Consider the following 11274-nt stretch of genomic DNA (forward strand, 5'->3'; position numbering starts at 1 on the left):
AGCACAAGTTCTGTCATTTGATAAGGAATCGATAGCTTGAAGCAAGATGCCTATATGTGAGGGACAGGTAAAGGTGCACTTATTCCCCCAATAATCTCAGATTGGAAGGAAGGAAGGAAGGAAGGAAGGAAGGAAGGAAGGAAGGAAGGAAGGAAGGAAGGAAGGAAGGAAGACTCCAGTTTTTGTAGAAGTTAAGATATAAAACAAAATGTGCCATCAGCTTTCTGCCAATTTTGTAAGCAAACCCTAGTTCTGTTTTTTTTAGTGTTTTTAAGCCAACCGATTAACACTTTAATCGAAGACTGACATAGCTACTCTCTTTAAAAAAATCTTCCTGGATGGATGTGGTGGCTGTTTCTTAAAAAACATTTTAGAAATCCAAACATTTGGATGTAGCTCTGATTATGCAACCGGGCTTGTATTTAGACAACAACAAGACCTCCAAGCAGTTATTATGTAAGGATAGAGATATATAGACCTCACTTTTAAAAATTCACTTATTGAGCTCCTCAATGTTTTGAAAAACTATCCTGCTGATGGAGGTGGATACTGTAATTCCGTTATTAGATTCATACAAATAGACAGATGAAGCCTGACAGACTGAGATTTTTGCTAGCCCTCCAAGGTAACTCAAAATGGTCCTGTCCCTTTGCAGAAAAAGGGTGCCTCATGCATGATACCCCTGCAAAGACCATGTTTGTTATGTAGTCTTTTGGCAGTATTGTGTCCTGTAGGCGTAATATAGTGAGCACAGGGCTGAAACAGATGTTAAACAATGGAAGTAATGCAACTCGGCTGCTAAATTCAATCCCACCAATCAAAAACCTGACCCTAGCAAGTCAGGAACAGTATTGCAAACTGTGGGAAATTCTGACTGGGAGCAAAGCAATATATCCAACAGCACACAGAAAGGGAAACACAGACAACTCTTACAGCAAAGTTGGCCCTGTGCACACAATACAGAGACCAGAAATTTCAAGCAAGTGATATGATCACCAGCTTCTGTTTTTGCGAAATAGAATTTCTAAAGAAAATTTAAGTGGTTGGGTCAGGATGGGATAAACAAAGGTAAGCCAACATCCTTATATAGAAAAGTTTGTTTTTTCTTCTGAACATAAATGGCTCTTCAATCTATGCCAGCCTTTCTCAACCTTTTGACCCTGGAGGAACCCTTGAAATATTTTTCAGGCCCTGGGGAACCCCCGCACATTCAGGCTCGAATATAGGGCAGGAGTAACAAAATTATTATATTCATTTCATGGGTAGGCCTGTAGATGGGCACTAACAGTGTTCTTAAACTGAAAATAAAGAATAAAACTTACCGGAATTTGAAATAATTTTTTAAATAAATCGTGATCTCCCAGGGAACCCCTAGTGACCTCTCGTGGAACCCGAGGGTGCCACGGAACCCTGGTTGAGAAACCCTGGTCTGTGCTGTAGAAAATTAGTTTAGATTCAGTTGCTTTAAAAAAGTGCAACACAGAAGGAAAATGTTAGCCTTAAGGGTAGCTAACATAGACCAGTAACAGTGAAGGGCAATAAATATAATTATTTCAGTACTGAAGTATGAACCCAAATGGACATTTAACAGAGCTTGGAATATTTGCAGGAAGATCACTTTTAAAATGTTTGCTTCTGCGTCAGTTGACTATTTGAGCCATCTAATTGACATTTAATATCTACTCTTGGGATGAACTAGACAAAGAATGTAAACATGCTTGAAAGTTACCCCATTTGGCTTCAGCTATGCTGAATGTGCTCTTTTGTTCTTTTTAAGATGCTCTGATGGCAAGATAGCAAAAAGCATGAGCATGGCCCAGTCAAATGTCAGTGTTTTTAGGGACCACTGTTTTCATTTGGAAAGTTCAGCCATTGGCTGCTTGGATTGGTCTATCTTATCTTGGGCAAATAAGTCATAGGTCACAACTGGAAGCTTGATTATCATCTCATTGTGGGGAAGGGGTACTTAGCTTTCTGTACCGCATACGAAGCACTTCTCATTCAAAACCACACATCCTTCTAACAAACATAGCAGAAAGAGCTTGCAGATGATGGGTAGTTTTTCTATACTCCCCAGTTTTACAAATGCCTGCAAATACTGTAAGAGGGCCAGTGCAAATACAAAGTGCTTAGCTAGAATCTCTCCTTCTCCATGATGAATTAGTTGTCTACTCTGGGAGATTTTTATGCAGAGGAATGCTTCAAAGGGCATAGCTGGTCCATCAACATCCTTTGTTTCAGGTGTAGATTCAGGGTGTGTCGTCCTGAAAAAAGCCTTAAGGTAGTTTAGTATCAAGTCCTTGTAACGTACTGCAGCAAAATATATAGGTGAGAATTAAGGTTTCTCTGAATTGGTGGGTGAAGTGGGATTGGAGGAAGACATAAGCCTGCGTGCTATGGGTCCAGTGCTAATGTAAGGGCTGAATCCACCAAAGTGGCAAGTGGTGTTTTCCGGGCTAGAGAGATGTGAACATGCTTAACAAGGCCAGGAAACAGGTGGCCAATTATCATTTAATGCAGAAAGATAGGGGAAATAGTAGAGTTTAGTCTCTGGGCTGTAAAGCTGCCTAAAACTTTGTTCTGCAGTGCTGTGAACAGCTCAGCTTTTATGAGTAAGGCATCATTCTTGTCTGCCACAAAGATCCTAATTGAGCTAAGTTGTGTTTGTAGCCTTCTGCCACAGAAGCCTGTTCCTGAATAATGGATTAATGGTCTGGAAAGCTGAGATTTACTACTCTGGTATGAAACCTGAACACTTGGATGCTGGATTATAGCCTTCCCCCAATCTCAGAAGAGCTCAGGGGTTTTCAAAGTAGCTCCAGGCAAGGGTCAGATATTTTGGATGGTTCTAAATCCAATGGATCCTATTGGGTTCCTCTCTCACTCACCCTTGCTTTATTCTTCCTTGGAATCCTGAAGTTTTTATAAATCAGGAAGAAGCAAGTACCGTTTTGCATCGACACAGGAGATTCAACACGGGGCGACTTGAAGAAGTGCTCCAGGGAAGCCTGGAGCGAGAATGCATGGAAGAAGTCTGCAGTTACGAAGAAGCAAGAGAAGTGTTTGAAAATGATGAGAAAACAGTGAGTCACGTGATGGGACATCTGGAGTTTTGATGGGGGGGGGGAGGCCTTTCAGGCAGTCTTATTCCTGCTTCCGCAGAAGTATCCATCGTTACATCCAAGGGGGGTTGTAATGTTTACTCAGAGGTTAAAATGTGCTCCAAGCTCAAACAAATATCATTAAACAGCCTGGAAAGTTACCTTGTGCAAGAGACAGTTCTCTGCTAAAATAGCCTGGATTAGCACTGAGTTTTGTAGACTGCCGTCTTTTCAGCAAATACCTTTGTCCTTAGATAGGCTGTCTTTTTGCTTAACCCCCCCCCCCCATCAACCTCATTTTGGTGGACTTGGGAAGTGGCAACTGAGTGGGATGCCAAAGTTGTTGGCAATCTTTCTTCAGCAGCGTTTTCGGCTTCTATTCCCCATTAGGCCTAGGTCCTGATTTATACAGGTATAGCTTTGCATCAAGACAATTTGATGTATTTATTTCTTGGAAGGAAAGTTTTGTAGGAGAAAGGATGCGTTCTGGGGGTTTGGGGTGAATGCGTTGTCCAGTTTTCTACCTCTGACTAGATATGAACCAGGCTAGATTGCGACTCCTGTGCTAAGGATAAAAGCGCTCCCAATGTCTCTTCTGAATGAACACGGCGTGTAACTCTTTCTGCAGGCACACCGTCAATGTATTGATTGATTGGTTTGCAATGTTTGTAAACCAGCCCAATCAAAATGACAGCTCTGGGTGATTAAAACAAGGAACAAGGAAACAATAAAATTGTGCCCTAACAAAGAATCCTTGTGGAGTGCAGAGATAAAATATACCGTAATCATTATCATTATCATTATCATTGTCGTCGTCATCTATTAAAAATAAACTATTGATATACTTAAAAGGCTTTCCATTTGAATCCCATGTTACTGCTTTCTTTGTAGATGGCATTTTGGACAGTATACATTGGTAAGTGATTTCTTTTTCCCCCTCCCACTTTAATGGTGTGATGGAGCTCATTGTTTAAAATAAAAATATTTGTGCTCAAGTTGGAAGGGAGGGTTTATACAGTGGCAAATATTTGGGATCCCTGTATTGCTGCAGTTTCTAGTCCAAATGTACCTTCGTTCTGACCAGAATCGAGTTTGCAAAATACAAGTGCAGTTAAAATGCTGTCAAGGGAGAGAAGAGCCACTGTCGGAAGTGTCTTAGATTACGTGAGTTACATCCTGTCACATCTTTGGGCATGTTCTGGAGGAAGTGGATGATAGACTAGAATAGTGTTTCCCAACCTTGTCAACTTTTACGATGTGTGGACTTCAACTCCCAGAATTCCCCAGCCAGCCATGCTGGCTGGGGAATTCTGGGAGTTGAAGTCCACACATCGTAAAAGTTGACAAGGTTGGGAAACACTGGACTAGAAGACAGGATTATGCTTGGTGAGAGGGGAGTAGAGGAAGAAAAATAAAACAGAATAAGATGGATGAGGGGATCAAAGAGATAATTGGAAGGTCCTGGTAAGAGCTATGAATTATCACCAAAGACAGGTATAGATGCTATTTGTCTGGAGTTTGAACTTGACGCAATGCAACTGCTTTATAAATCATATAAACAAACAAACAAACTTAAGTAATGTATCCAATGTTTCCCCTGACCCCAGGGAAATAACCCCACCCAACCCCTTTCCTCCTATTCCATTCACAAAAGCAGACTGCCTGATGAAACAAGCTTCAACAGTGGGATGGCTTTCTTCCCCACACCGGAAGGGGAATAGGATAGCTTTCTGGGTTTAGGAAGACTGTGGAAGGCCCAGCTTTCTCCCCTCCACCCACCCCCATTATCCTGTCACCTGGTAGCATCTACCATTAGAGACTGCCATCTCACTTTCACTAATGGTAGAGCTGGAGCTGACCTTTGGGAAGGTCCATGTTGTATTTCAAATGTGACAATTCTAACAGGAGAGATTGTGGGTCCCAGGGAAGCCCATGACTCTCTCCAGATCACTCCTGGTCCTTCTTCTTCTGTTATGGACTAAAGTACATAAACACTGAAAAACGATGAAGCAGATAAGAATAAAGCCGGTCGCCCTTTGGAACAACCCATGTTGATTGTTCATTCTTCTTTCCAAAGATGGAGATCAATGTGAGTCCAACCCCTGCAAGAATGGAGGGCGTTGCAAAGATGACACAAATGACTACGTCTGTTGGTGTCCAGGTGGTTACGAAGGAAAGAACTGTGAATTAGGTACGTTAACTGGGAGATATTGGTCTTTTCTTTTATTACCACTTTAGGTTTTTCTTTTCAGCTTCAGCAAGAGGCACGACTAGCTGGGGTCCTATTATTACATAGTTTGGAGATTACTAGGTTATCCCAGGACTGGGAAGTCAAAAAAAAAAAAATCACAGAAGACAAAGGCAGGCTACTTCTCTGTTGCTACCAGGAGCTGAACCCAGTTTGAAGAAGACTTTACCTTTTGACTTCTGTACATTTCGTGAATGCTGAATGTCATTCAGTATGTCTGTGTGTATCTCTATATGTCGCTGAGCTTCAACTTCCATTATTTCACTACTGGCCATCTTAGAAGTTGTAATTTAGCAACATCTGGAGTGCCACTTGTTGTCTGTCTCTGCTGTAAACACACACACACTCCAACATACAGTATATCAGTTCTGGGTTCATATAGACCCCAATATACTCACATTTTCTCTCTCAGGCTCCCACTCCCTGGAGTCAGGAGGCATCACTGGATGCTTAAATTAAGACATTTTCACTGCCTCCATCCTGACCTTTCAGGTCCTGTTCTCAGATTTTGATTGAATGATTGTCATCAAGTCACTGTTGACTCTTAGTGAACACATAGATAGATTTCTCTGTGATTATCTGTCCCCAACCTGGTCCTTCAGGTCTCCCAACAGTGCCCCCATCGCCACTGTAACTGAGTCCCTTCACCTTGCTGCTGGTCATCCCCTTCTTCTCTGGCCACCTTTCCCAGCATTAGAGCCTCCTCTAGAGAGCTGGGTCTTTGCAAAATGTGTCCAAAGTACTTAAGAGGAATATCTGACTTCTTCCCCATTCCCTCAATTAGATGCTACCTGCAGTACAAAGAATGGAGGATGCAAACAGTTTTGCAAGGATGATGAAGCAGGGAAAGCAGTTTGCTCTTGTGTCACGGGATACAAGCTGAAGGAAGACCTGAAAACCTGTGAGCCAACAGGTACTGTCAATGTTGGAAAGCAATGCAAAAATTACTCATAAGAGTATCATCCTGCTGGATCAGGCTGAAGGCCTTTTTAATCCAACATTTAGTTTCTCACTGTGGCCAACCAGATAGTTCTAGCCTGGTCTAATGCAGTGTTTCTCAACCTCGGCACAGTTAAGATGTGTGGGCTTCAATTCCCAGAATTCCCCCAGCCAGCATGCTGGTCTAAAGGAAGCATCCAAAGTCCTTATGGTTCCATCCTCATTAAGTTTTGCAAATGCATGACAGGTGCATGACGGACTTGATAAGACAAGCCACCTGGTTTAAAGGAGCAGGAAGTCGTTCGTCCTCCTTTCCCCCCAGTGCTTACAAAACTCTCTATTTGCACCAAAATAGATGCAGAGAAGAGAATCAGGGCTGTACTCATTTGGGGATGATGCAATATGGAGCCTCTCTCTTCTGCAGCCCAGACATTGGGGGACGGGGAGATTTATTTATTTAATCTGACACCCACTACTCTGGGCCAGGAACAAGAATGTCTGTTTAGGATCAGGCAGAGCGCATTTACATCTGCGTTCCAAACAATCAGGGACCCATGCCTGGCACCGATGGTTCTAATGCGGGTTGGCTAAGAAACAGAAAGTTGCTGGAAGGCAACCAACTGACCTTCAACCTAATGTTCAGGGGACGGAGACGGAAGATAAGCATGGGCTGCGCATCGGAGTAGCTCTTTTCTTCCTTAACTGGCTATTGTTAAACTCTAGAATCATAAGAGAACAGCTGCCAATCCCCACAGAGTCTAAAGCTAGATCTTGCCCTATCTTTGTTCTACACTAAGATTTTCAAGAATCCAGTTTTCCAGATGTGTTTCTCTCCTCCCCCACTTTGGTGCCTCCCTCAGTGACCTTTCCCTGCGGAAAAATCCAAGCTGCAGAAGCCCTGACTAAATTCACTCGCTCATCTCCATCAAACACTTGGAACTCCTTAAATGAAACTGCTGACAACTGGGAGGAAGGCTACAACAGCACTCGGGTGTCCCTTCGGCTTGGGCACCGTATTCGGGTGGTTGGTGGCATGGAAAGCAAGAAAGGAGAAGTTCCATGGCAGGTAGGCACAATTGCTCCAGAGTTGATTGCTCTCCATCAGGGACGTCACAGAGAATTGATGCTAAACTTTACTGGTAGTCCTCGTTTAGCGACCACAATTGGGACCGGCGACTTGGTCGTTAAGTGAAGCCATTGCCAAGTGAAACCACAACTGGGGTTTACAATCGGACTTCAGCTTTCCTCTGCTTTACAGACCTGTGAAGGTTGTAAATGCAAGGATTGGTGGCAAAGTTACTTTTTCATCACCGTCGTAACTGTGAATGGTCACTAAACAAGGCAGTCGCTAAACGAGGACTGCCTGTAGTTTAATAAAGCCATTTGCTGGGGCCAAGAACTGGACATCAGACTTCACTTGGGGTCTGATCAGCGCAAAAGAAAATGGCATGATTTCTTCCCATGCTTTGAGAAAAGCACTTTTGCTTAATTAGGGTTTGAAGAGACAGCTGGAGAGATCCTAACCAATGACCCTCCCCATATAGTGATGAAATTGCTGTTTGTACAGTCGTATACATGTGATATGTCCATGTGGGGAAATAGGAACAGCATAAACTTGTCAGCATACCTTGTGCAAACTAAGAATACATGCACCCACCTTTTTATGCTGGTGGCTCAGCATTTCAGTTGCTTTCCCAGAAGATTCCCACATTGTTATAAATCTCATGTTTTTGTTGTCAATTGGTTTAATCTTTTTTTTTAAAAAAAAATAAGACTAATAAATAAAACCAAGAGCGAGGTTTGATAAGCTGATCGATTTCACTGTGGTTCGGCAAAGGATTTTAAACTTTCAATCAGCATCTTCACCCCTCCCTTCTTGGCTCTTCCTGGGAATGTTCAATCTTCTGCCCTGAAACTGACCAAGTTGAACGTTTCAATTACTTTATTTCTATTCATCCCTCTTCAGCCACCCACTGCCTTCATCGCTTCTGCTGGGCGAATGCACACGGGGGGCTGGCTTGACCAATTGCAAAACAGAAATGCTTTGGTAAAGTAGAATCCTAGCATTCTTTAAACCAGCTCAGTGAATAAGTGGATTAATGCAACTATGTCATTATTCTCACAATGACACAATTCAAGACATGGCAAAAAAATTGAATTAAAGCATATTCTGTCTTTATAGCCCCAAAGTCTAATGGAAATTCTATGAGGACCTTGCCCAGAGTTAATGATATACCTTATTCTTTGCCCAGTCAACTTCACTTGGGTGCCACCTAGAGGCCACTATTCTCATTGCTCTTTTAAAGGAAATGAGACCTGTTTCCAAGAATATTTTTGTAGTTTATTCGTTTCGTCGCTCCCGACTCTTCATGACTTCATGGACCCACGCCAGAGCTTCCTGTCGGTCGCCAACACCCCCAGCTCCCCCAGGGACGGGTCCGTCACCTCTAGAATATCATCCATCCACCTTGCCCTTGGTCGGCCCCTCTTCCTTTTCCCCTCCACTCTCCCCAGCTTCAGCATCTTCTCCAGGGTGTCCTGTCTTCTCATTATCCAAGAATATTACCCATGGTAATATAATACAGCATATTCTGATGGATTGGGAATTGGTTATGTTGTTTTTGTTCTCTCTGCAAGAGATTCACCTGTGGCTTGAACTATTATATGGCATTTTACAAATCCTCCCTGGAACGAAAAGTGATGCTGTAATAACATTGCCTTGACTTTCATATGCCAGAAGTTCTTTTGTTAATGTGATAAGGTCTATCCAAAATCCGGTTACCGTTGACAACACTGAGATTCTGATAAACCCAGGATGGTTTGTGAATGGCCAGAAACAAAGCTGGCTATTTATCTGCAAGACTGCAAAACAGTTGGAGGCCCTTGCAGAATACTCAGCTGTCAAACATTCAGTTGTAGTAAAGCCAGCTTCCAACTCAAGCCCTTCTCACTCAACTTCCAAGCCAACTCCTGATGACTTTGTGGACACATCCACGTCATGGCGACAATATGGAAGTGGTTTGCACTGCCTTCTTCTGAGATACTTCTTCAACTTCCCAGGCGTAGTTTACAGCCCCAGGACTTTCTGGTGGCCTCTCATCCAAGTACTAACCAGGCCCGACCTTGCTTTCCAAACCCAGACAAGGTTGGTCAGGTACTGTCACCTGTTAAGATAGTCACTTGTGCTGGCCAAAATTCCAGATCCCTAAAGGATGAGGCCATCAGCAAGTACAGTTTTGACTCTTCTCCATCTGCCATCGTGTTCCACCAGAAGCTTTCAGGAGGCCCACATGCTAGAGAAGCATGAGATCATGTGCATTTCATCATCAAGATGCTGGCTTTCCCTGTCGAAATGGGACTTACCATTGAGTTGCTTTGTTTACAAACAGTCCTTGATTTGCTACGTTGTCTTTCTGTTCCCAGGTTTATGTGCTCAACTCCGAACAGAAAGGATTCTGTGGAGGCACGATCATCAATGAAAAGTGGGTCGTCACGGCAGCTCATTGCCTTGAGTTTCAGCCACAAACAATTGTAGCGGGTAAGCAATTTACTACTGCTGTGTTGGAAGTGCCCTTTTTCCTGGCTATACTTTTATTTAGTGTTGCAGTGATTTTGCTTATAACAAAAGCCAAGAGGCAGTGGTGGGGGGGGGGGGCAGAAGCAGGCAGGAGGTGGCAGACGTGATTAAGCATCAACAAACAGGAGAAAAAACCCTCCTTCAAGAATTTTGGTATCTTGCAAGGTTTGGGGTGAGAACACAGAGCTCCCCCAACTTTTTAAATTTAGTTTCCAGCATTTGGTGCTTTAAAAGATTTGCCCATTCCTACCTACATTGTATTATAGTAAGAAGTTCTTCCTCTTGCTCCACTCCAGGTGAACACAACGTGAATGCTGTGGACAATACCGAACAATATCGCAACGTGGCTCGGGCAATCCCTCACCCTACATACAATGTGACTAACAAGTACCACAACGACATCGCCCTCCTTGAGTTGGACGCCCCTTTGGAGTTCAACCATTATGTCATCCCGATTTGCCTTGGAGACAGAGAGTTCACAAACAACCTCCTTAAGTTTGGGCTGGGCACCGTGAGCGGGTGGGGGAAACTGGCTTTCCAAGGCAGGGAGGCAAGCATCCTACAGGTGCTGCACATCCGGTTTATTGACCGACCAACCTGTCTGAGGAGCAGCAGTTATCCCATCATGCAGAATATGTTCTGTGCAGGCATTCCTGACGAAGCCAAGGATACTTGCCAAGGAGACAGTGGTGGTCCATATACCACGGACATTGACCATGTATGGTTTTTGACGGGGATCACCAGCTGGGGGGAGCAATGTGCTAAGAAGGATAAATTTGGAATCTACACCAGAGTTTCCAGGTATGTTAAGTGGATAAGAGAGACCACGAGACCTACATAAACTAATCCAAACCCCAAACAGAGTTCTGCTTCCTTTCTCAAGAACCCTACAATTGTGGAACAGGGAATCCACATGGACCTGTAACTACTTCACTGAAATAGTTTTAGAGAATTAAAATCATAGGATGGTTGTATATAAGAATTGGAAAGGACTTTGGAGATCGGTTGGTCCAGCCCCTTGCTCAGTGCTGGAATCCTATCCCATGTTTTAAAAAAGAGAAAAAAGGATGATAAGGGAAATGCTTTTTGTATGAGCAAAGAAAATTAGAGGCACAACAGCCCAGTGGGTAAAATACTTAGTTTGGATCACTAAGTTTTACATTCAAGAACCAAGGCAGGAGAGTTTTCCATACAGTATGTTCCCTATCATTTTCTATTAAATACTTGTTTCACCAAGTTGCTAACGCAGCTAAATGCAGTATTGGAAAGCGCATGGGAAAATTAACAGGCATGTGCGTTAATGAGCTCTCGGTGCATTTATTATGCTTTGTGATGGGGCGTAATAAAACCAGAAATGAATTGCAACATGAGAAAAGGACGCCCCTTTCTTCTGAACCCACGCTGCACCA

At 43.2% G+C, this 11274-nt stretch overlaps 1 protein-coding gene across 2 annotated transcripts in view; it reads left to right on the plus strand.

The window, feature by feature from the left end:
• LOC134504489 (coagulation factor IX-like) overlaps nt 1–11274 on the plus strand; it is a 164366-nt gene that overhangs the window by 238 nt on the left and 152854 nt on the right. The window contains exons 2-8 of one of the 2 annotated variants that reach the window (XR_010068651.1): nt 2920–3083; nt 3993–4017; nt 5179–5292; nt 6134–6262; nt 7149–7354; nt 9712–9826; nt 10162–10833. Coding sequence is in view for 1 of the 2 variants with exons in the window: in XM_063313735.1 (XP_063169805.1) it covers nt 2920–3083; nt 3993–4017; nt 5179–5292; nt 6134–6262; nt 7149–7354; nt 9712–9826; nt 10162–10706 (1298 nt within the window). In the remaining variant the exon portion in view is untranslated. Of the gene's footprint in view, nt 1–2919; nt 3084–3992; nt 4018–5178; nt 5293–6133; nt 6263–7148; nt 7355–9711; nt 9827–10161; nt 11231–11274 lie in introns of those variants that run through there. The other variant, XM_063313735.1, reaches the window with a different exon arrangement.

This window comes from Candoia aspera, chromosome 12 (genome assembly GCF_035149785.1).
Source record: "Candoia aspera isolate rCanAsp1 chromosome 12, rCanAsp1.hap2, whole genome shotgun sequence".
Classification (NCBI taxonomy): domain Eukaryota; kingdom Metazoa; phylum Chordata; class Lepidosauria; order Squamata; family Boidae; genus Candoia; species Candoia aspera.